This window comes from Zootoca vivipara, chromosome 13 (assembly GCF_965207765.1).
Source record: "Zootoca vivipara chromosome 13, rZooViv2.hap1.1, whole genome shotgun sequence".
Classification (NCBI taxonomy): Eukaryota; Metazoa; Chordata; class Lepidosauria; order Squamata; family Lacertidae; genus Zootoca; species Zootoca vivipara.
Window position 1 is genome coordinate 14,058,873 of NC_142596.1, and position 22,046 is coordinate 14,080,918.

The 22,046-nt window shown below is 44.1% G+C and overlaps 1 protein-coding gene across 1 annotated transcript in view; it reads right to left on the bottom strand.

Annotated features, from left to right (window-relative positions):
* Positions 1–22,046, bottom strand: part of ATP8B4 (ATPase phospholipid transporting 8B4 (putative)) — a 110,382-nt gene that overhangs the window by 32,929 nt on the left and 55,407 nt on the right. The window contains exons 11-16 of the mRNA XM_088657239.1: positions 19,252–19,410; positions 18,022–18,110; positions 13,144–13,340; positions 11,363–11,640; positions 10,110–10,141; positions 6,545–6,710 (exon numbers count right to left, since the gene is read on the bottom strand). Coding sequence (XP_088513365.1) covers positions 6,545–6,710; positions 10,110–10,141; positions 11,363–11,640; positions 13,144–13,340; positions 18,022–18,110; positions 19,252–19,410 — 921 coding nt within the window. The remainder of the gene's footprint in view (positions 1–6,544; positions 6,711–10,109; positions 10,142–11,362; positions 11,641–13,143; positions 13,341–18,021; positions 18,111–19,251; positions 19,411–22,046) is intronic.

The window sequence follows — 22,046 nt, forward strand, 5'->3', positions numbered from 1 at the left end:
AGAACCTACTACTGGCAGAGTTACCTGGGGTGAGGGACTGGTTATTAAAGCACTCTGGGAATTGTAGCCCTGCAAGGGGAATAGGGGGGGGTCTCCTCACAACTTTCAGCACCCTTCACAAATGACAGTTCCCAGGATTCTTTGAGGGAAGCTGTGACTGTTTGAAGTGCCACCTTAGAGTCCCTCCAGGAGAAAAGGCAGGATATACATTAAAATAATAATAGTGTTGATGGAGATGGGGCTTCAGTCGGCTAAAGTCCACCTTTATGGTCACATAAAGTTGGACCAAACTGCGGGAAGCAGTGGAAGACAGGAGTGCCTGGCGTGCTCTGGTCCATGGGGTCACAAAGGGTCGGACGCGACGAAACGACTAAACAACAACAAATGGTGACATTTCCACATGTTACAATCACTTCAAGGGCATGTCACTATGAGAGAACTGCAGTTGCTTCCAGCCAGAGGCTTTGAGGGAAATGACTGGAAATGACCAGAGGACCTGTTCATTAAGCATTCGTCCTGATCTGTTTGCACAAAGGTTGGAGGAAGAAATGACTGTTAATGTTGTACAATAGTGTTCTAAACGCATGGTGCATATGTGACCAAAGTCGTGGTCTTTTAATTTAAATTTAGCTGCTTAAGAGTACAAAGCACAAAAAGAGTATCTGGCTGATATTCAATGTGCGGGAACTAGGACAGTTCCAAACCCCACATGTGGGCGTCTTGCAATGTGGCAATAAACCAGGCATGTGTTGCTGCAAGAGGCAGAGCAAGATTTTTGAAACCACGCACTCTGGTTCTACTGAAGTGATTCAGTAAATAAGCGTAAAAAGATATCCTTTTACGGCTGAGAAACTGCATCTGTTGAAAGGTCAGGAGATTTCGTATGAGATCTCGCCAATAAACAGATAAAAATGAGTAATTTCCTCAGTATCAAAGTTTAGTCATAGTAATATAAAATGTCGTTCTCAAGCACATTCATGTGATGGGCTCGGCAGGGCTCAACCCTGAAACTTATTTTGTTGCCAGGGCTTAATTTAACCTCGGTACATGTCAAATGAAATATAAATGAGTTTTTGTTTCATACAGCTCGCCTAGGGTGAGAAGGACACGTTGCCCAGGCGAGCACTCAAGCAGCAAATGGCACCTGCACTCTTCCAGCTAAAAGACAGGGCGAGAGAAGCAAAGGCATGTATGGATGTGATGCATGGCGATGCTGGCAACACTGAGACAAGGGCATGCACCCACAGCTGGATTCCCCTTTCTTTCCAAGTCTCAATGGGCTACTGGAATGGAAGGAGCACTAACAGTAGAGGCAGACAGAGCAGGGAAAGACAACTGCCTCCTGAACCATTGTATTACTGATTTAAAGTCACAACTTCATTGACTACAGATGTCAGATGGTTTGGGCGTAGGCATCAGGTGTGTATTCTGAAATCAATTAGCCTGACTGCTGGTTGTTGGTTGAATGGGGTTGACCAAGGTTAAGGGTCACCTTGTGACATGATCTGGCTGGGTTTCCCCAGCCACTTTGGGTGGCTTCCAACAGAATATTAAAAACACGATAAAACAGCATACATTAAAAACTTCCCTAAACAGATGTCTTCTAAAGTCAGATAGTTGTTTATCTCCTTGACATCTGATGGGAGGGCATTCCATAGGGCGGGGGCCACCACCGAGAAGGCCCTCTGCCTGGTTCCCTGTCACTTCAATTCTCGCAGTGAGGGAACCACCAGAAGGCCTTTGGAGCTGGACCTCAGTGTCTGGGCTAAACGATGGTGGTGGATATGCACCTTCAGGTAAGGCCCATCAACCCCTGAGCTGGACATCTGGACATGAAGCATCCCCCCAGGCTCCCTGAAGGGGATATTCCATCACAATGAAGCGGGGTGTGTGTGTGTGTGTGTGTGTCCTACTCGCCTGGACTAAGGATCCAGCTCAATGCCTATTCTGCCCACGATTGCGATGAGGTAGGCAAAACCCGCAGACAGGCCCAGTTAGTCTGCAAGGAAAATTCCACCCTGGCCCCAAACACAGCAAGCAATGTTTTCTGTAGCAAGGTCAAGCAGGGCATGCCCAGTGACCATCAGGCAGCCCCAAACAATAGAATCAAGAGAGGGAAGGTGAGTAACCCAGTGCTGGCTAAATGCCGAGGCCCCAGTGTGGCCGGCTTTAAATAACCAGATGGAATAGGTTCTCACTCAGGTCCACTTCCAAGCCAAGCCTCCTTGCCCACATGCAATTATCTGGTGAGCCTTGCAGGTGTGACATTGACAGTCAGCAAGGTGAGAGGAGCTGGAAGTGCCAAAGCCGAGAGAGGAAGCTCCGCCATGGCCGTGCTGAGGTTGCAAGAACTGCTCCCAGCAAGCCCTGGCAGTAACGGGCAATACAGTCGCATAGGTGCTTCCAGACTATGGACAGTTTCAAAAAGGAACTGACCATAGCAGCAAATTCAGGTTGCACTATTACACTTGATTGGGAGCTCTTGTGCAACAGACCAACTTCTCCAAAAGGTGAGAGTTTTTGCAAGAAGGAAAATGCTGAGGTAAAGGTAAAGGGCCCCTGGACGGTTAAGTCCAGTCAAAGGTGACTATGGGGTTGTGTCGCTCATCTCGCTTTCAGGCCGAGGGAGCTGGCATTTGTCCACAGACAGCTTTCCGGGTCATGTGGCCAGCAGGACTAAACTGCTTCTGGCACAACAGAACATCGTGACGGAAACCAGAGCACATGGAAACGCCATTTTACCTACCTGCCACAGCAGTACCTATTTATCTACTTGCACTGGAGTGTTTTCGAACTGCTAGGCTGGCAGGAGCTGGGACAGAGCAACGGGAACTCACTCCATCATGGGGATTTGAACCACCAACCTTCCGATCGGCAAGCACAAGAGGTTCAGTGGTTTAGACCACAGCACCACCCGTGCCCCCAAAATGCTGAGGAAAATACACTGGAAAGTGTGAGACCACACACTTTGACACAAAATCATCTAACTCCCCCCAAACAAAGAAAAATGAATGCTCACTAAATAGCTGACTAAATAGCTGACTTTGCCTAAACTCTCTCTGCAAACGAGTCAGGATGAATCCCATGTAAGTACTGTTTCTCCTTCTAAAGAATAGGTATCTTATTGTTACCAACTGACATGGAGGCTCAATGATTTTTGGTAATTATTACCATTATTTTGTTACCTTTATATCCAAAATGCCCAAGACTGGTTACAGGGAAATGTCTCAATTTACCCCTTTGAGCATCATGAATGTGTAGACATTTGAATGCAGGTTTCCTTGGTCTAAGCCAGGGGTCAGCAAACTTTTTCAGCAGGGGGCTGGTCCATTGTCCCTCAGACCTTGTGGGGGGCCAGACTATTTGGGGGTGGGTGTGTGAACAAATTCCTATGCCCCACAAATAACCCAGAGATGCATTTTAAATAAAAGGACACATTCTAGTCCTGTAAAAACACACAGATTCCCGGACGGTCTGCAGGCCAGATTTAGAAGGTGATTGGGCCAGATCCAGCCCCGGGGCCTTAGTTTGCCTACCCATGGTCAAGCCAGGCGTGGCCAAACTTGGCCCTCCAGATGTTTTGGGACAAAGCCCATCATCCCTAGCTAACAGGACCAGTGGTCAGGGATGATGGGAATTGTAGTTCCAAAACATCTGGAGGGCCAAGTTTGGCCATGTCTGGTCTAAGCTCTACACCATATTGACCATGCTGTATTTTGAAGAGTGACTATAGAGAAGAAATTTGCACCAACCTTCCACGGACAAAGAATATGAGTCTGATCTCCAAAAAGTCTGATCTCCAATGAGTGTTTTAAAAAGAGATATAACACCAAAGAACTACTACTTGCCAGCACAGCTCATTTATAATGGCTCAGTTTTTTCAAACTCAAAGACCCTGACTTTTGTTGTAGCCAAACATATTCATCAACTTCAATCAACTTCAAATCGGCAAGAAGGCTTTTAACCATGAGTGGAAGACTTTGCGCTGTTTGAAGTTTAAAAATCTGCATCCATACAAACCAAAGCAAGACAATTACACATTATGAGATCATGTCTCAAAAGAGATATGGGCAAGGGCAAGCCAAGACGTGTTGTATCTGAGTTAATCACTAGAGTATGGCCCATTTATTTATTGTCAAATCTCGTCATAGCAGCGAACTGCACAATATGATCCAGCAAAAGCAAAATATTCCTTTGTAGGCAAGCTTCAATCACCATCGCCAGCAACAATCCCACAACGCATGGAAATATATCCGCCATATTCAAGCACCAAACTATGTTAGGTTTTGCATTTAGCTAATGACTTCATCTTCTTGCAGGCCTTTGGCTAATTAAACAATCTATGACCTTTTAAACTGGTGTGTGTGTGTGTGTGTTTTCTTTGTTATTATGTTATGCATTTTTTGTGTTTTTATACTGTGAACTGCCCTGTGATCCTCTAATGAAGGTCTATAAATTTAATGACAATTTATAATTATTAGTAATGCAGACATTGTGTGGGTTCCGAAAAGAATACAAAAATCCGTAACCATCTTATATTATAGTATTCCCCCCCCCTTTTGAGAGTCTCGTTCTCTTCCCCCTTCTTTCTCTGAAATGCTTTTGGGCCACTTGTACAGTGGTTACAGGTTAAGAGCAGATTCGGGGTTTTCATACTGCCTCTTCAACACCCTTCTCGTTTTTCATTTGAGCTCAGAGGTTCTCTGGACCTGCTGGAGGAAGCCTACTTTCTAGCAGGGCTGTGAAATATGGTGTTCATTCAAGCACAGGCTTCCCCACATTCACTTGGTACCTTCTCTCCATGATGAATGGAGTAGGATAGGTATGGAGTAAGCCAAGAAGCTGAGGGGGACCCACAACAGAATCCTAGGAGCATCATCTAAGCCAGCAGAGGCTGGGGCCCTTTGAGGCTATTGGAGCAGAAGGCTAGGAAGTGAACATTAGGTGGCACCAGAGAGCCAACTAATTCTGGTTTCGTTCCATTCTTCTCCTAGCTGAGCTCTACAAAGGTAACACAGCGATATTTACTGGAACAGTGTGATTTTTGCAGCTGCTGTTGAAGTTGCAAAACAATGAACCATGGGACTGAGCAATGGAGAACTTCTGAAACAACAATAGGATATTAGCTCCGCCCAAGGCATGATGGAGAGCAGCAACAACTGGGAATAGATAGACATAATATTTTACAAGGACAGGAAGGAACACCATGGACAGAATAGTTGTCACACGCAAGAGGAATAAGGATATGGTTTGAATGCTTCACCTATAGCTTTATAAATCATTTAATGTGTCAAGACGAATGGATGCCGTTGATATTGCAGTTGTTGTATAAAGGATTGTTATTTTGAATGGAATGTAATTGAGAGATTTTGGGACACAGAAACAAAGTAAATCATCAAACCATCAATTCTAGCACGCGGGAGGCCACCTATATTATATAATTTAGCATCCGAATGATTGGGATTAGTAAGTGTATTCTAATCTGGCATTGTTATAATGAGGCTACCATTGAATTATTGTCATTGAAAACTAATAAAATTTCTGTCCAAAAGGTAACGCAGGAGGAGATGGTGACTGACAGCCAACACCAACACCTGGACGGGATGTAAGTAAGGTGGAAGACAGGTGGAGGCTGACTGATGGCAGACTGAGTTTGGTGATATAGTCCTCATTTGCTCCCGTGAGCCAGACTCCAAAGATCTGAGCAAACCCCTTATTTGAGGCTGCTCTTTGTGTACCTTCTCTATAAGAGGTGGGTGGGCCTTTTCAGCAGCAGCTCCCCATTTATGGAATGCTCTCCCCAGGGAGGATGGACTGACGCCTTCATTATACACCTTTAGACAACAGGTGAAAAGGTTCCTCTTCAACCAAGCCTTTGGCTGATTAATATGTTTGTGAGAGAGGAGGAAGGGGTGATTTTTGTTTTGTTTTGTTCTTGCTTTTATTACGTATTTTGTGTTTTTATGTTGTATTTTATGCTGTGAACCGCCCTGAGATCTGCTGATTAAGGGCGGCATACAAATTTAATTAAGAATTAAGAAGAATTAAGAATCTTGGAGGACAAGGCTATCAGTCATTACAAGCCACAATAACTATGGCCTGCCTCCATAATCAAGGGCAGGCATCCCCAAACTGCGGCCCTCCAGATGTTTTGGCCTACAACTCCCATGATCCCTAGCTAACAGGACCAGTGGTCGGGGAAGATGGGAATTGTAGTCCAAAACATCTGGAGGGCCGAAGTTTGGGGGTGCCTGATCAAGGGGTAGTATACCTCTGAATAGCAGGTGCGGGGATCACAAGTGGAATGTCATTGTGCCCCAGTTCAGCTTGCAAGATTGACATTGCGAGAAGACGTTGTAGGACATGATGGGTCATTACCCTGATCCAGCTGGCTCTTTCAATGTTCAGTTTTCATGATAAACATTTATTGTTTCATTCCATTTTCTGTGGGTTGTCTTTACATAACACCGCTTCAAAATCTGAATCACCAAGTGATATACAATTTTCCTAAATAAATTAAAGCATGAATATTTATTCAGGTTACCTGGGGTTTTCTCTTCAGACATGACTGTATGGCAGAGAGAAAGCAGCCTAAAGAATTCATGGACTTCTGGGTCTCCCATTGTAATGGATTCAACTAGGCTGTGGTCATAAAAGTGAAATTTTCTGTCGGCTAGCCGATTGAACGAGAAATCCACAGGCGTTTTCTTCTGTAAATGAAAAAGCACATGCAAAAACGATAAGAAAGCAAGGTTGGGGATCTTTCTTGCCGGAAATTGAAATATCTCAGCAATACAGTGGAAGTTGCACAGAAAGATATAAAATATCTAGGGATTCTGATCAACTAAGTCCTGATCAGACTAAACCTACCTTTTTGGCAGGTGCCACTGATGGGGCATGCAAGCAAGCAGGACTCCCAGCAACTGTAAAACAATTTATGTGGAGCTGCCCATTGTATCTGGTCAGGAAGCTGCAATAAGTGCAGAATGAGGCCAGACTGCTCAAAGGAGCGCATTACTAGTAACATGTCACTCCACTGCCGAGAGAGCAGCACTAGTTGCCCATTTGCTATTAGGTTGGGTTCAATGTCCTTGTGTTAATTCACAAGGTCCTGTGCCCAGGGTACCTTAAGGAGCGCCTGATTCCTTGTGCTCCACCTCAATAGGTAAAAAGGTAAAAGTAAAGGACCCCCGGATGGCTAAGTCCAGTCAAAGGTGACTATAGGGTTGTGGCACTCATCTCGCTTCCAGGCAGAGGGAGCCAGTGTTTGTCCACAGACAATTGAGTCGAATTTTGATTCACCAAGAGTCCTTAGCAATCCTCTAAAGAAAGGGCGAGGAACCTTTTTGGTTCTGCAGGCCAGATCCTTATAAGAATCAACCAAATTGGACAGCGGCAGTTAATTGATACTACAATGACATTGGGTGTAGGTTAAAAAAGGTAAAGGACCCCTGGATGGTTGAGTCCAGTCAAAGGCAACTATGGGGTGTGGCGCTCATCTCGCTTTTCAGGCCAAGGGAGCCGGTGTTTGTCCACAGACAGCTTTCTGGGTGTTGTGGCCAGCAACGCTTCTGGTGCAACAGAACACCGTGACAGAAGCCAGAGTGCACGGAAATGCCGTTTACCTTCCCGCCGGAGTGGTACCTATTTATCTACTTGCACTAGCGTGCTTTCAAACTGCTAGGTTGGCAGGAGCTTGGACAGAGCAACGGGAGCTCACCCTGTCACGGGGATTCGAATCGCTGACCTTCCGATCAAGAGACTCAGTCATTTAGACCACAGCGCCACCCACGTCCACCTCAATAATGGAGAAGGGGCATTTCTCGTGGTTCCCCCCCACTTTCCCCCAAGGTTAATTTGCCCTTCACTGGGTACTTTCATGTGGAAAGCCCTTCCACATGAACCACCCCTTCCTTCTTTCAGAAGTCTTCAGAAAACTGTACTGTTTAGACAGGCCACAAGATGAAATTATCTGTTTAACCAACCAATATTTACTGTTGTTTTCAATTATTTTAAATGGATATTTATGGATTGGTTTTATTACATTTTGCAGGTTATAAACCACCTCACCATATTTTATTAAAGTGGTTTTTAAAACCAAAACTAAACATTAAATAAACAAATAAAATAAACGGAGAAAGATGGTTTTTGCTACTGGGCCTGCACAGAAGAATAACCTGCCCTGGCAGGGGATGATTAGAGGGTGACCAGGTCAGAATAGTTAAACATACAGAGAACAAAGGCTAGCAATGAAAACGGATTAAAATCAATAGAAGGATGAGAAGGTGATTAAAGAAGAAGAATGAAGTAACAACACCACCAGGAAGAGATGGACATATGTTTGTAACAGGAGTGGGAAACCTAATTACTTTTTTTTTAATTTTAAAAATGTATTAAATTTAAATAATTTGGATTGATTTGTTAAAATCTGGAAAAGTAATAAAAATTAGTAATAAAAAGAAGAACAGTAAATCATACAGAGATGCAGCAGGAGGCCTCATACATGCTGTGCCTGGGTAACATGGAGCACCAGCAGTTCTTTCCCAGCACACAGTTTGGGAATGACTGAGTAAGCAACTGAAAAATTACAGTAATTTTGCAAAAAGCAAACAAGACTTGGGAGTTTTTCTTTCCTCTGTGTCTACAAATCCAGGAAAACTAATCATTGGTGATGTGGCCGGCTGCAGAGTCTTGGCATGCGTGTCGGTGCACTTCACTTGATGAAAAAGATCAAGTGTTTGTTATTGTCTTGCCTTTTAACATTTAGCCTGAAAGCCTGTACAAATTGCATCAGCAGTGACAACTTATTCCATTAGCCCTAGAAGTATACAAGTCTCTTTTACTTGGCAGTTTTCACCCTGGATTTTGAGGGGGAAAGGGTGCCCTGGGAGCATATCTTTTACAGTAAGTTTCATCCTACTATCCTCAACATTCCCACACCTATGTGGGAAGGTTGAAGGAACTGGGTATGTTTGACCGGGAAGAAGATAAGGAGATTGATTCAAGCACTCTTCAAGTCCCTGGAGGGGTCATGCATAGAAAAGACCAAATATTTCTTTTCTGTTGGTCCAGAGGGTACAACTAGATATAATGGACTTATGAGAAGGTAGATTTCCACTGAACATTAAGAGAAACATCGTGATGGTAAGAGTAGTTTGACACTGGAACAAATTAGCTGGGAAGGTGGTGAGTTCTACCTAGGGATAAGGGAGAAATCTGACCGAGTTCAGAATTGAGGGCAAATCTACCTAATTTACAGTTTCTGAAACAATATGAGGACCGAAACACAGGCACCATTCGAAATTTGCACTTCTCCAAGTTTTGCAATGCAATTCGCCAGTCAAGTAATATGTGCAAAATACTAGGGCAAAGTGTCCATAAAAATGCATTGTATTTGTGAAAAGAACATACAAAGATGCATTATTTTAGGGGAATTTGCTGTGCAAAAATGTGTACATTAAGTGAAATTGCATACAAAAAGAGAGGGTTTTAAAATCATATTGAGATGCGGCAGGGGCAACAGGGAGAGAAACGGAAGTTGGTGCTTTAGGAAACAAAAATACAAAGCCTTTCCATATCTGTATACCTGAAGGAGCGTCTCCACCCCCATCATTCAGCCCGGACACTGAGATCCAGCACTGAGGGCCTTCTGGCGGTTCCCTCATTGCGAGAAGTGAGGTTACAGGGAACCAGACAGAGGACCTTCTCGGTAGTGGCACCCGCCCTGTGGAATGCCCTTCCAACAGATGTCAAGAAAATAAGCAGCTATCCTATTTTTAAACGACATCTGAAGGCAGCCCTGTTTAGGGAAGTTTTTTTTTTAATATTTAATGCTGTATTGTTTTAATATTTGATTGGGAGCCGCCCAGAGTGGCTGGGGAGACTCAGCCAGATGGGCAGGGTACAAATTGTTGTTGTTGTTGTTGTTGTTGTTGTTGTTGTTATCATCATCAACATTAGGGCAACTGTTTCTGGTGTTGCTGAGATAGAAATGAAAGTTCATTTTTACTATATTATTTAAGTAGCTAGCAAAATAATATTTTTCTTGCTCTTTTCACATATCAGCAAAATTTTCACAAATAAGGCAAATAAAATATTGTACACTGTACCTCATCGATTAGTGTTTTCTGGCCGACTGCACCTGAAAAACCCCAAATTAAATTAGCAAAAGCCAGAGAACATTCAATTTAATTTCAAAGTGTCCCAACTAAAAGCCCAACCCTAGTCACGTCTACTGAGAAGTAAGTCTCATTTAATTCAACAGGGTCTGCTCTCAGGTAGATGAGGTTAGGGTTGCACCTAAGGCTGCAATCCTGTGTCTACTTATTTGGAGGTGAGGACCATTAAACCAAATGGGACTTATTTCTGAGTATACATGTATAGGATTGCACTGTGAATAGCTTTCCTGAAAGGGGGGGGGGTTCAGGAGGGTTCCTACGAGACAGGCTTAAGCACCTCATCACACACAGAGCTTCAAGATCAAAGTTGCACATTCAAAAAAAATGCCCTCAGACTAGTACAGTGGTACCTCTGATTAAGAACTTAATTCGTTCCGGAGGTCCATTCTTAACCTGAAACTGTTCTTAACCTGAGGTACCACTTCAGCTAATGGGGCCTCCCGCTGCCGCTGTGCGATTTCTGTTCTCGTCCTGAGGTAAAGTTCTTAACCCGAAGTACTACTTCCAGTTTAGCGGAGTCTGTAACCTGAAGTGTCTGTAACCTGAGGTACCACTGTACTAGATTATTGATAAATCCCCAATAAAGAGGCACCTGTCAATACTTTGATGGTCTTGTCCCCCTTTTGGTAACTGAAAAAACTGTCCCTGTTGTGAACTACTCTCACTCTCTCTCTCTCTCTCTCTCTCTCTCTCTCTCTCTCTCTCTCTCTCTCTCTCCAGTGGTGCCTTGCTTAACGAATGCCCTGCTTAACGAAATTTCCGCTTAACGAAAGGTTTTTTCTAGTGGAGGTTGTCTTGCTAGACGAATTCGTTTTTATGAAAAATTCGTCTAGCGAATCGCGGTTTCCCATAGGAATGCATTGAAATTCAATTAATGCGTTCCTATGGGCAAAAAAAAAATCAATGCATTCCTATGGGATTCACTAGACGAATTTTTCGTTATAAGAAAAGACCCGTGGAACGAATTAAATTCGTCTAGCGAGGCACCACTGTGTATATACGGTATATATATACTGACCCTGCATTGGGTATTAGGACATTTTATATTTCAACCTTTAAATTTTATTATAACATCATCACTGTCTTATTACTGTTACACCATATGAACCCTTTGCACAAATGTTTGTGATTATTTTCCTTTCCACTTGTGGTCTTTGGGTCAAACTCAAAGTCATCTCAATAATATGAGCCTGAATTTGATAGAAATGCCATTAAAACAAAAAAGTTGCCAGAATCAGGAAACACTAACTTACCATATACTTTCCCATTGATAGAGCACTTATTAAAAGTCATTATGTTTTGAGTGAGGGTCCCTGTTTTGTCTGAAAAAATGTATTCAATCTGCCCCAGTTCTTCGCTGAGAGTTGTGGTCCGAACTTCAGCGGGTGTGTTTTCTTTGGAATAATACATTTTATTATCCCAGTTGACGAAGTAGCTATGTCCAAGCCGAATCACTTCCACACTTTGAAAGCAATGCAGACAGAAAGTGCTGTTCAGGAGGTTATAAAACTTACGCAAACACAAAAAAGGTCAAGCAAGCAGTTGATTTCCATCATTGCTAATATTTGAAGTGCTTTTCGTGGGGAGCTTTTAACTGACAGCTATTTTATCTCTTTGGTTGTTGGACAGATGTTATTTTATTGTAATCCTGTGGTTTATTGCTTGTTAGCGGCCCTGAACATCTAAATAAAAAAGCAGGGGAAAAAGAATCTACTATGTGTTTTAGAAAGTTGTTTGTCTGCTTATTATGCAATTTGAACACCTCATTGCTGAGACCTAGCAGCTTTTGCCTATGTTTAGATACAACGGGGTATCATTTTGAATCAAGTTGGTGGACTGGACCATTCAAAACTGCACCCCTTTTAACCACTTATTAAAATCTGCACCGACTTTTTTGGATTCTTTTTTAAATTTCTGAGCAACATCAGGTATAGGACTGCTAAAAGGTAAAGGTAAAGTACCCCTGACAGTTAAGTCCAGTCACGAATGACTATGGGGTTGCAGTGCTCATCTTGCTTTTCAGGCCGAGGGAGCCGACATTTGTCCGCAGACAGTTTTTCCGGGTCATGTGGCCAGCATGACTAAGCCGCTTCTGGTGAAACCAGAGCAGCGCACAGAAATGCCGTTTACCTTCCCGCATAAGCCCTTAAGCACTGCCGAGGCATTATGTTTCAACTAGCCAGAAATGGAATAAAATAGGGAGGTTCAGTGTAGCACTTAATATGCCATGTTAACTGGCAACACCCTTCCTTTTGCTCCAGATCCTCCTATATCCACATAGTTGCTTCAAAATAGCCTATTCTTGCCACACCCATAGCAATTTGTGGTGGGGATTACTGATGCCAAACACCGTTGCAGGAAGCAGCATTATTCACTGTTTGACATTTTCAGAGTTTGAACAGGCATAAAAGGGGAGAAACTTATACGGGGTTTATTCTGCCATGCAGCTGATTTTAAAAGTCAAATCTAATATAAAACAAATATAACATTGTGCTAGATATTATAATCTGGCAATTCTAACTTAACAATTTAAAGGTAAGTAGCGGGAAGGTAAGTGGCGTTTCTGTGCGTTGCTCTGGTTCGCCAGAAGCGGCTTAGTCATGCTGGCCACATGACCCAGAAGCTGTCTGTGGACAAACGCCGGCTCCCTTGGCCTTTACCTTTACCTTTACCTTTAGGGGGTACCTTTACCTTTACCTTTACCTTTTTATACATCATGGGTAGGCAAACTAAGGCCCAGGGGCCAGATCCGGCCCAATCGCCTTCTAAATCCAGCCCGCAGACAGTCCGGGAATGAGCATGTTTTTACATGGGTTATTTGTGGGGCATAGAAATTTGTTCATCCCCTCCCCCCCAAAAATACAGTCCAGCCCCCCACAAGGTCTGAGGGACAGTGGACCGGCCCCCTGCTGAAAAAGTTTGCTGACCCCTGCTATACATCATGCAACAGAATCTGACACCTTACCTTACATATAAGGAAATGGGTACAACCGAATTTAGTATGATAACGTATGACCAAAACGTCAGAAATCCTGAAAATATAGGACTTTTCACCACTGCACTCCAAGACAGGTAAATTCTGAAATGGATTCCAATCTGATGCTCCCAAATTGAATTTCCTATTGCCAGAATGATTCCCATGAATACTAATAGTCCAAAGATCTGAAATCAGAGCATGAGAGGAGGTTAGAGTAGTTCCTCTTCATCTCTCAACACTACTGTTTTGCCTTGAATGTTTATGTGCAGTACTTGGATACAAACTCACCTTTCTACATTGTGTATGCATGACTATGAATAGAGCTATTGTCTAAGCTTAACAGAGCTTCAGAACATTATGATTGCATTATAAACATTCTTTTATTATTATTTATTATTTATACCCCGCCCATCTGGCTGGGTTTCCCCCGCCACCCTGGGCGGCTTCCAACAAATACAAAAAAACTTTAAAATCACAGATTAAAAACTTCCTTAAACAGGGCTGCCTTTAGGTGTTTTCTAAATGTCAGGTAGTTGTTCATCTCCCTGACCTCCGATGGAAGGGTGTTCCACAGGGCGGGTGCCACTACCAAGAAGGCCCTCTGTCTGGTTCCCTGTAATCTCACTACTCGCAATGAGGGAACCGCCAGAAGGCCCTCGGCGCTGGATCTCAGTGTCCGGGCTGAACAATGGGGGTGGAAACGCTCCTTCAGGTATACAGGACAGAGGCCGTTTAGGGCTTTAAAGGTCAGCAGCAACACTTTGAATTGTGCTCAGAAAAGTACTGGGAGCCAATGTAGATCTCTCAGGACCGGTGTTATGTGGTCTCGGCGGCCGCTCCCAGTCACCAGTCTAGCTGCCGCATTCTGGATTAATTGCAGTTTCCGGATCACCTTCAAAGGTAGCCCCACGTAGAGCGCATTGCAGTAGTCCAAGCAGGAGATAACTAGAGCATGCACCACTCTGGCGAGACAGTCTGCGGGCAGGTAGGGTCTCAGCCTGTGTACCAGATGGAGCTGGTAGACAGCCGCCCTGGACACAGAATTGACCTGTGCCTCCATGGACAGCTGTGAGTCCAAAATGACTCCCAGGCTGCCCACCTGGTCCTTCAAGGGCACAGTTATCCCATTCAGGACCAGGGAGTCCCCCACATCCGCCCGCCCCCTGTCCCCCAGAAACAGTACTTCTGTCTTGTCAGGATTCAACCTCAATCTGTTAGCCGCCATCCATCCTCCAACCGCCTCCAGACACTCACACAGGACATTCACTGCCTTCACTGGCTCTGATTTGAAAGAGAGGTAGAGGTATAAGTGTTATAAGAAAAAACGGCTCCTTTTCCCTTATGGCAGGGGTCTGCAACCTGCGGCTCCGGAGCCGCATGTGGCTCTTTTACACCTTTGCTGCGGCTCCGGAGCGGATACGAGGGGAGGAGGCGTCCGAGCCATGCGCTGCCTGAGCCATGCGGCGGCACCCGCCTAAGTTCACTTGATGGGAGCAACACACATGAAACCATACAGGTGTCCTAATAAGGGAGTCAGAGTTCTGCCCATTCCCAGTAATCAAGGCAGCCCAAACTCATAAGGCAGTGGTTGCTGGTGCCCATTCCCAGTACAGTGGAACCTCGGTTTATGAACACCTCGGTTTATGAATTTTCGGTTTACGAATGCCGCAGACCCATCTGGAACGGATTAATTCATTTTCCATTACTTTCAATGGGAAAGTTTGCTTCAGTTTATGAACGCTTCAGTTTATGAACAGACTTCCGGAACCAATTACACCCATGCTTCAGTTTTCAGTTTAAGTACTCCGCGGACACGTCTGGAACGGATTAATCCACTTTCCATTACTTTCAATGGGAAAGTTCGCTTCAGTTTATGAACGCTTCAGTTTATGAACAGACTTCCGGAACCAATTGTGTTCATAAACCGAGGTACCACTGTAATCAAGGCAGCCCAAACTCATAAGGCAGTGGTTGCTGGTGCCCATTCCCAGTCATAGCTGCCAAGTTTTCCCTTTTCTCACGAGGAAGCCTATTCAGCATAAGGGAATTTCTCTTAAGAAAAGGGAGAACTTGGCAGCTATGTTCCCAGTAATCAAGGCAGCCCAAACTCATAAGGCAGTGGTTGCTGGTGCCCATTCCCAGTCATAGCTGCCAAGTTTTCCCTTTTCTCACGAGGAAGCCTATTCAGCATAAGGGAATTTCTCTTAAGAAAAGGGAGAACTTGGCAGCTATGTTCCCAGTAATCAAGGCAGCCCAAACTCATAAGGCAGTGGTTGCTGGTGCCTATTCCCAGTAATCAAGGCAGCCCAAACTCAAAGTTATTTTTATAATGACGAGGATGACATTGGGCCCTCATTATTAATTATTATTTACATCAGGCACTGATTATGATTTATGGTACACTGGGGCCCTGATTAATTTTCTATGGCATTTTGGGGCATTGATTATTGGGCATAGCAAATTTTGCTATGGGGCCCTCTGATTTCTAATTACATCCCTGTTTTGCGGCTCCCAGTTTATTTTTTTCCTTCGGAAACGGGTCCAAGTGGCTCTTTTTGTCTTAAAGGTTGCAGACCCCTGCCTTATGGGGTATCCAAGAGACAACAGAGTTGTTAAGTGGGTTCCCTATCGGTAGGAGAAAATAACAGAGGCCAACCAGAGAATATTGAGAAGCAAAGCAGCTATTAAGTCTGATCTTTATTCAAGGAACTGTTGCAACAGGGTCCCCAGAAGCCGTGGAAGCCCCATCAGACGTTCCGTTTACAAAAATAGTTTGCAAACCAGAACAGTCACTTCCGGGTTTGCGGCGTTCAGGAGCCAAAACGTTTGAGAACTAAGCTGTTCGAAAACCAAGGTATGTCTGTATTTGAAATTCACAAAATGCACTGTGAATATTGGGAGTATTTTATGGATCCTAAATAATAATAATAATAATAATAATAATAATAATAATAATAATAATAATTGTACCCCGCACATCTTACTGGGTTGCCCCATCCCCTCCGGGCGGCTTCTAACATATATAAAAACGTAATAAAACATTGCAAAAACATTAGTTGCAAAACCTTATTGGGCCACCATGAAGGCATCCCCAGTGACCCTTACCCTATAAAAAGCATTATTCAAAATCATGCTTTGCAGAACCCACTATGAAATATAACAGTGCAATAAAATTTTAAAACAGTAACCATTTATTTAAGATCCAATTAAAACAACACTGATGAACTCAATCTGGTGATACCAGCTTTTCAAAGACATTTGTTTACACCTCCTGTGCTGCCGCTTGCCTGTTAGTGCCCCCCCCAACCTGGTGTTCCCACTGCCTGCTTACGGACCCTACAAAAGCCTTCGTCAACCTGGCGCCCTCCAGCTGTGCTCCAAAATATCTGGAGGGTCTAAAGAAGGAGCCTCCCCTCGCCATTTTTTGCACAGTGTTCAAAGGCCAGGCAGGAGAATTAAAAAGTCACTGTGTTCTTTGCTCTGAATAGAAGCTTTCCCACTCTTTCTCTACTGGTTCCTTATATGGGATTGGCACTACATATTCGCTGTGCTTGCCAGAATGTTCTGGGATACATTCCTAAGACAAACTGTCTCCTTAAATTCCCTCTGGGGTGATGCAACGCCTTGTAGCCACCTACTAAAGGCACGGGCCTTGTGGCAGATCTCAGTCCATGGCACAGATTTCAGAATTTGGCCCGACATCAGTGTAATCCTATATTAAGCAAATAAGTCAAATGCTGACAAAACAACGACCGCACACCACCCAACTTTCTATTGTTTTAGTAGCTAATTAAAAACCACAGCCAGTACTTATTGCAAATATTCTTACCAATGTCTGGTTCAAGTTGCATTTTTCTATCTTTATTGATTGGACTAATGGTCTGGAAAGTCTTCAGATAGCTCTGAAAATGCAAGTTGAATTTATTTTTGCCCAAGCAGGACATAGTTTGCTTTCCCTCTCATTAGGACCTCTCTCTACATACAATGCCCTATTTCTCAATTCGATTCGCGTGAAAGCTTGCAATGCTCCATGGTCTCATTTCACCCCACTCCCACCATCCTGCCCCCGCAAAAGCATGCAAGGGACGGCTTTCAAAATTGAAGAGAAGTACAGTAGTATCTTGGTTCCCGAACGGCTTAGTTATCAAAGAAATCGGCTCCCGAACGCTGCAAACCCAGAAGTAAGTGTTCCGGTTTGCGAATGTTTTTCAGAAGCCGAACATCCAATGTGGCTTCTGCAGCTTCCAATTGGGTCCAGGAGGTTCCTTACAACAGCCCTGTGAGGTGGGTTAGGCTGAGATTGAGTGACTACCCCGAGGCTACCCAGTGAGTTTCATGGCTGAGTGGGGATTCAAACCCTGGTCTCCCAGGTCCTAGTCTAACACTTTAACCACTATACCCCATTGGCTCTCAGTTGGCACTGTTTCTGTTCTGCTGCAGTTCAGGTTCCACCAAATACTAAGTTATTTTCTTCGCTGCCCGCTGTTTAATGTAGTTGACTTATAACTACTTAGGTAAGTTATGAACTTAACATAATTCATAACACAATTATTTCCACATCCTTTGTTCCAGTGCATAGGAAACACAAATTAAAAGGGGGGGGGGGTATTCAATGACGTATCCTTTGCAGACTGAAAAAAGCAATGGATTGATCTTCAATCCAGACATGGGACAAATAAGTCAACATCAACAACTTCCACTTCCGTTTCCATTTCTGTCAGAATTCTCCAACATTCCTACTGATGCTGATGAAAGTACAGGCATCCCTCATCTTATTTTAAGGAATTATACCTTCATACATAATGCTCACGGAAACTGTATTTGAGATGCCAGATTAAGTTTCGTGGTCCTACTGTAGTCACTTACCCACAATACCAAAGTATTCATCAGGCGATCAATGCTTGTTCGTTTCAATTCAGTTTTGCCACTGTTCTGCATTAACTTGGTGTCAGGGCCTATAAAAAAGGGAATTAATATTCTTTTTAAACCTCTAGCACACTATATATGTAGATTACTTTGCCACTGATTTCACCCATCAGGTTCAAACTTTTATATCCATCAATATCTTATTTTTACTCAGTTCTCCTGTTTTTATCATATTTTAGGCTGTATATTACTTGCAATCTCACACCGAATTATAGGAAACCAAAAAAATCAGTGCAGCTTTCAAAAGTTGGGTCCACCCCTCTGGATGCAAAATTTGATTACAATATCTTAAAAGTAAAGGGACCCCTGACCATTAGGTCCAGTCGTGACCGACTCTGGGGTTGCGCGCTCATCTCACATTATTGGCCGAGGGAGCCGGCGTATAGCTTCCAGGTCATGTGGCCAGCATGACAAAGCTGCTTCTGGCAAACCGGAGCAGCACATGGAAATGCCGTTTACCTTCCCGCTGTAGCGGTTCCTATTTATCTACTTGCATTTTGACGTGCTTTCGAACTGCTAGGTTGGCAGGAGCTGGGACCGAGCAACGGGAGCTCACCCCGTCACAGGGATTCGAACCGTCGACCTTCAGATCAGCAAGCCCTAGGCTCAGTGGTTTAACCACAGCGCCACCTGGTTCCCCATACGCCACCTGGGTCCCCAATACAATATCTTAAGGCATACAAATACATAGCCGACAGACAATTCTCCAAAAAATATAGTAGATTAGCCATTTTAATTATTAGCATTCACTATTATTAGTTGATTTTACATAGTATCAATATTAAAGGTAAAGGGACCCCTGACCATTAGGTCCAGTCGTAACCGACTCTGGGGTTGCGCGCTCATCTCGCATTATTGGCCGAGGGAGCCGGCGTACAGCTTCCAGGTCATGTGGCCAGCATGACAAAGCCGCTTCTGGCAAACCAGAGCAGCACATGGAAACGCCGTTTACCTTCCCCCTTGTAGCGGTACCTATTTATCTACTTGCACTTTGACGTGCTTTCAAACTGCTAGGTTGTCAGGAGCAGGGACTGAGCAACGGGAGCTCACGGGGATTCGAACCGCCAACCTTCTGATCAGCAAGTCCTAGGCTCTGTGGTTTAACCCACAGCGCCACCCGCGTCCTGTTTTTGTTGGTAAGCTTAGACATCATAAAAAGTTCATATTTACCTGCAAAAATAACCATTCCGAAGCACCACTCAGTGTTTCGCAACATACAACCTCGTAACAGCAGCATTTCATTATTAAGGCAGTATTTGTTCACATCCCAGGAAAGAACTCCTGCGTATCTATTCAGTTTTCCATTAGGAGGTTCACACTCAACTTCTCCTATGAAATGAAAATCAAATAGGTTGCTTTATTGTGTTTTAGATACTATCTGCAAGCATCTCAAGTGTTCCACATTTTAACAAGGACTTCCTAGGACTGATTCCCCACCCCACCCCTGCACTGGAGGGGAAAACGCCTTGTACAACAAGCAACATTAAATGTCTACATACATTAACAGTTCAGTTCAATGTGACACAGTGTCATAAAATGACCTTCTCTTTAAAAACAGCATGTTCAACCCTCTAAGGCCCTAATATTGCTTAGACATACTATAGATTCCTGTCTGAAGCCTCAATTCACATGATTATTCATTGTTGTTTTAATTTGATGTGGTAAAACATGGCTGTGATGCTTGGGCGCAGTTCACGTCACATTAAACCATAGCTTAAAACAAACTGTGGTTCAATGTGATGATCGTTACCAGCAGTCTGCTTGTTCCTATTAAACCATAGCTTGTTTTAAATGAAGGTTGCTGGTGCATGCTCTTAGTTCCCACAGGACTCCTCCCCTGCTCCTGCCACATTGCGAAAACAATAAGCCACAATCCAGATTGCCAGGTCATCTGAAAATAATAATAATAATAATATGAGCCATACAGTGGTACCTTGCTTGTCAAACTTAATCCGTTCAGGAAGTCCGTTCGATTCCCAGAACCGTTTGAAAACCAAGGAGCGGCTTCCAATTGGCTGCAGGAGCTTCCTGCACTCAATCAGAAGCCACATCGGATGTTCGGCTTCCGAAAAACGTTCTCAAACTGAAACACTTACCTCCAGGTTTGAGCCGTTCAGGAGCCGATTTGCTCGGCAATTAAGCTGTTCGGAAGCCAAGCTACCACTGTATGCCCAAATCAATGCTATTCGTAGTTTGTTTGGCAATTGCTAGGCAATGAGGATACACTTCAACATTATCTTGTGAGTCCCAGTTGTAATACCTATTTTTGTTTGTTTGTTTTATATAAATATATATAATTTTTTATTAATTTTTCTGTTTTACAATTTAGAATACTCATTTAAACATCCTTCACATATCAATGACTTCCCTTCTTCTCCTTCCATGGTTCATTTTGCATAACATAAATCCCTGCATATTTTATATACTGGAAACCAAACCATTCAGTATTCCATTGCGCAGTCAGGCGGAGTCCCCCAATGCGTCAGGCAGCCCCGAGCAGAATGATGACACAAGACCACGTTCTATGGGATTAAAATTGGCCACAACTTTATTAAGAATTCAGATGTAGGGAGACCTTGGCTCAGGCATTGGGTGTATATCCTTCCCAGCCCCCAGCTGGGGATCTGGGTAATTTCAGGGTTATCCAGCATGTGTGGGGGTTGGGCTAGCTCTGGAGAACATATGTTCAAGCAGATAGCCTGCCCCCCTCGATTGCAGCCACTGGAGGGGGAGGGCAATGACAGCCTATTGTGTATGGTCAATGCCTCCCCCTTAGTCCCATTTACAGGAACCCTGTTATCACCACCGCAATGGGGGCGGGGGGTCACTGCCCCATGCCCCCATTTATGTAGATGACTAAAGGATTCCGCCCAAGGCCTGCATACGCCAAAGTTGTGACGAATTGCTACGGGAAAGGCGAAACCTGCCAATGCAGGCAAATTCCTTTCCGGCCTTTCAACAGCAGCCTTGTTGTAGCAGCGCCTGCGTGCGTGTACGCCTGTGGAAGAAAATAACCTGTAATGCAATCATTATTTTTTTGGGGGGGGAGTAGAGGGTGGGGAAGCTCTGGAGCTGTCAACTGCTTCCCAGGAATGACTCTGCTTCAGCCGTGTGCACGGTAAGGTTACCTCCTCCTCCCTGGCCAATCCCCCCGGCAACGCCTCCCTGAGCTGGATTGGACAGGTAACTGTGTGGGCGGAGTCCACCAGTATCCAGCCCAGGAAGGCAGCGCCGGCCTCTGAACTTCCAGGGATGCCTCAGGGATCCCAGGGGGCTGCGCGCGGCCACGCAAAATGCGCCTCCCCTTTTATGTGGGGAACGGTCATTATTACATCCATCAAAACTTATTTACACTGTTGAATTTACAGTATCTTAATGCTGCCAACGTTTTCAAGTGTACACAATCCCCCCCCATATATTCAATAAACATTTTCCAATCTTCTTCCAATGTGTATTATTATTATTCTCTTATTCTATATTTCACTTCCGCAAGCTGTGCATATTCCATCAGTTGAAGTTGCCATTCTTCTTTAGCTGGGACCTCGCTCGCTTTCCATTTTTGTTTGTTGAGAAGGTTTTATGGTATGACTTTTGTTCAAGTAATGCTAGAAACTGTCAAGGAAAAAAACTTGGGCATCAAATGGCTCTGCACTATCTACAACTGTGGGGGGGGGGGGAGCGAAATGCACTCAGTATATAATGCAGCAAGTTAGAAGTGCTTTCTTTATGTGTTAACCTTGCTAAAGTTTAGCAATCTTAACATTGTCTTGTGCAGTTCAGCTTCTGCAACTTGAGCTCAGCCAAGCTTTCAACCCTGAGGTCATGCAGATTAAGCACAGATGGACTACAGCAGGGGTGTCAAACTCAAATTCATCGGGGGCCGCATCAGCAGTTTGGTCACCCTCAAAGGGCCGGTTGTATCTGTGGGACTATGTGTCCACTCTTTATTATCATAAATTATTGTC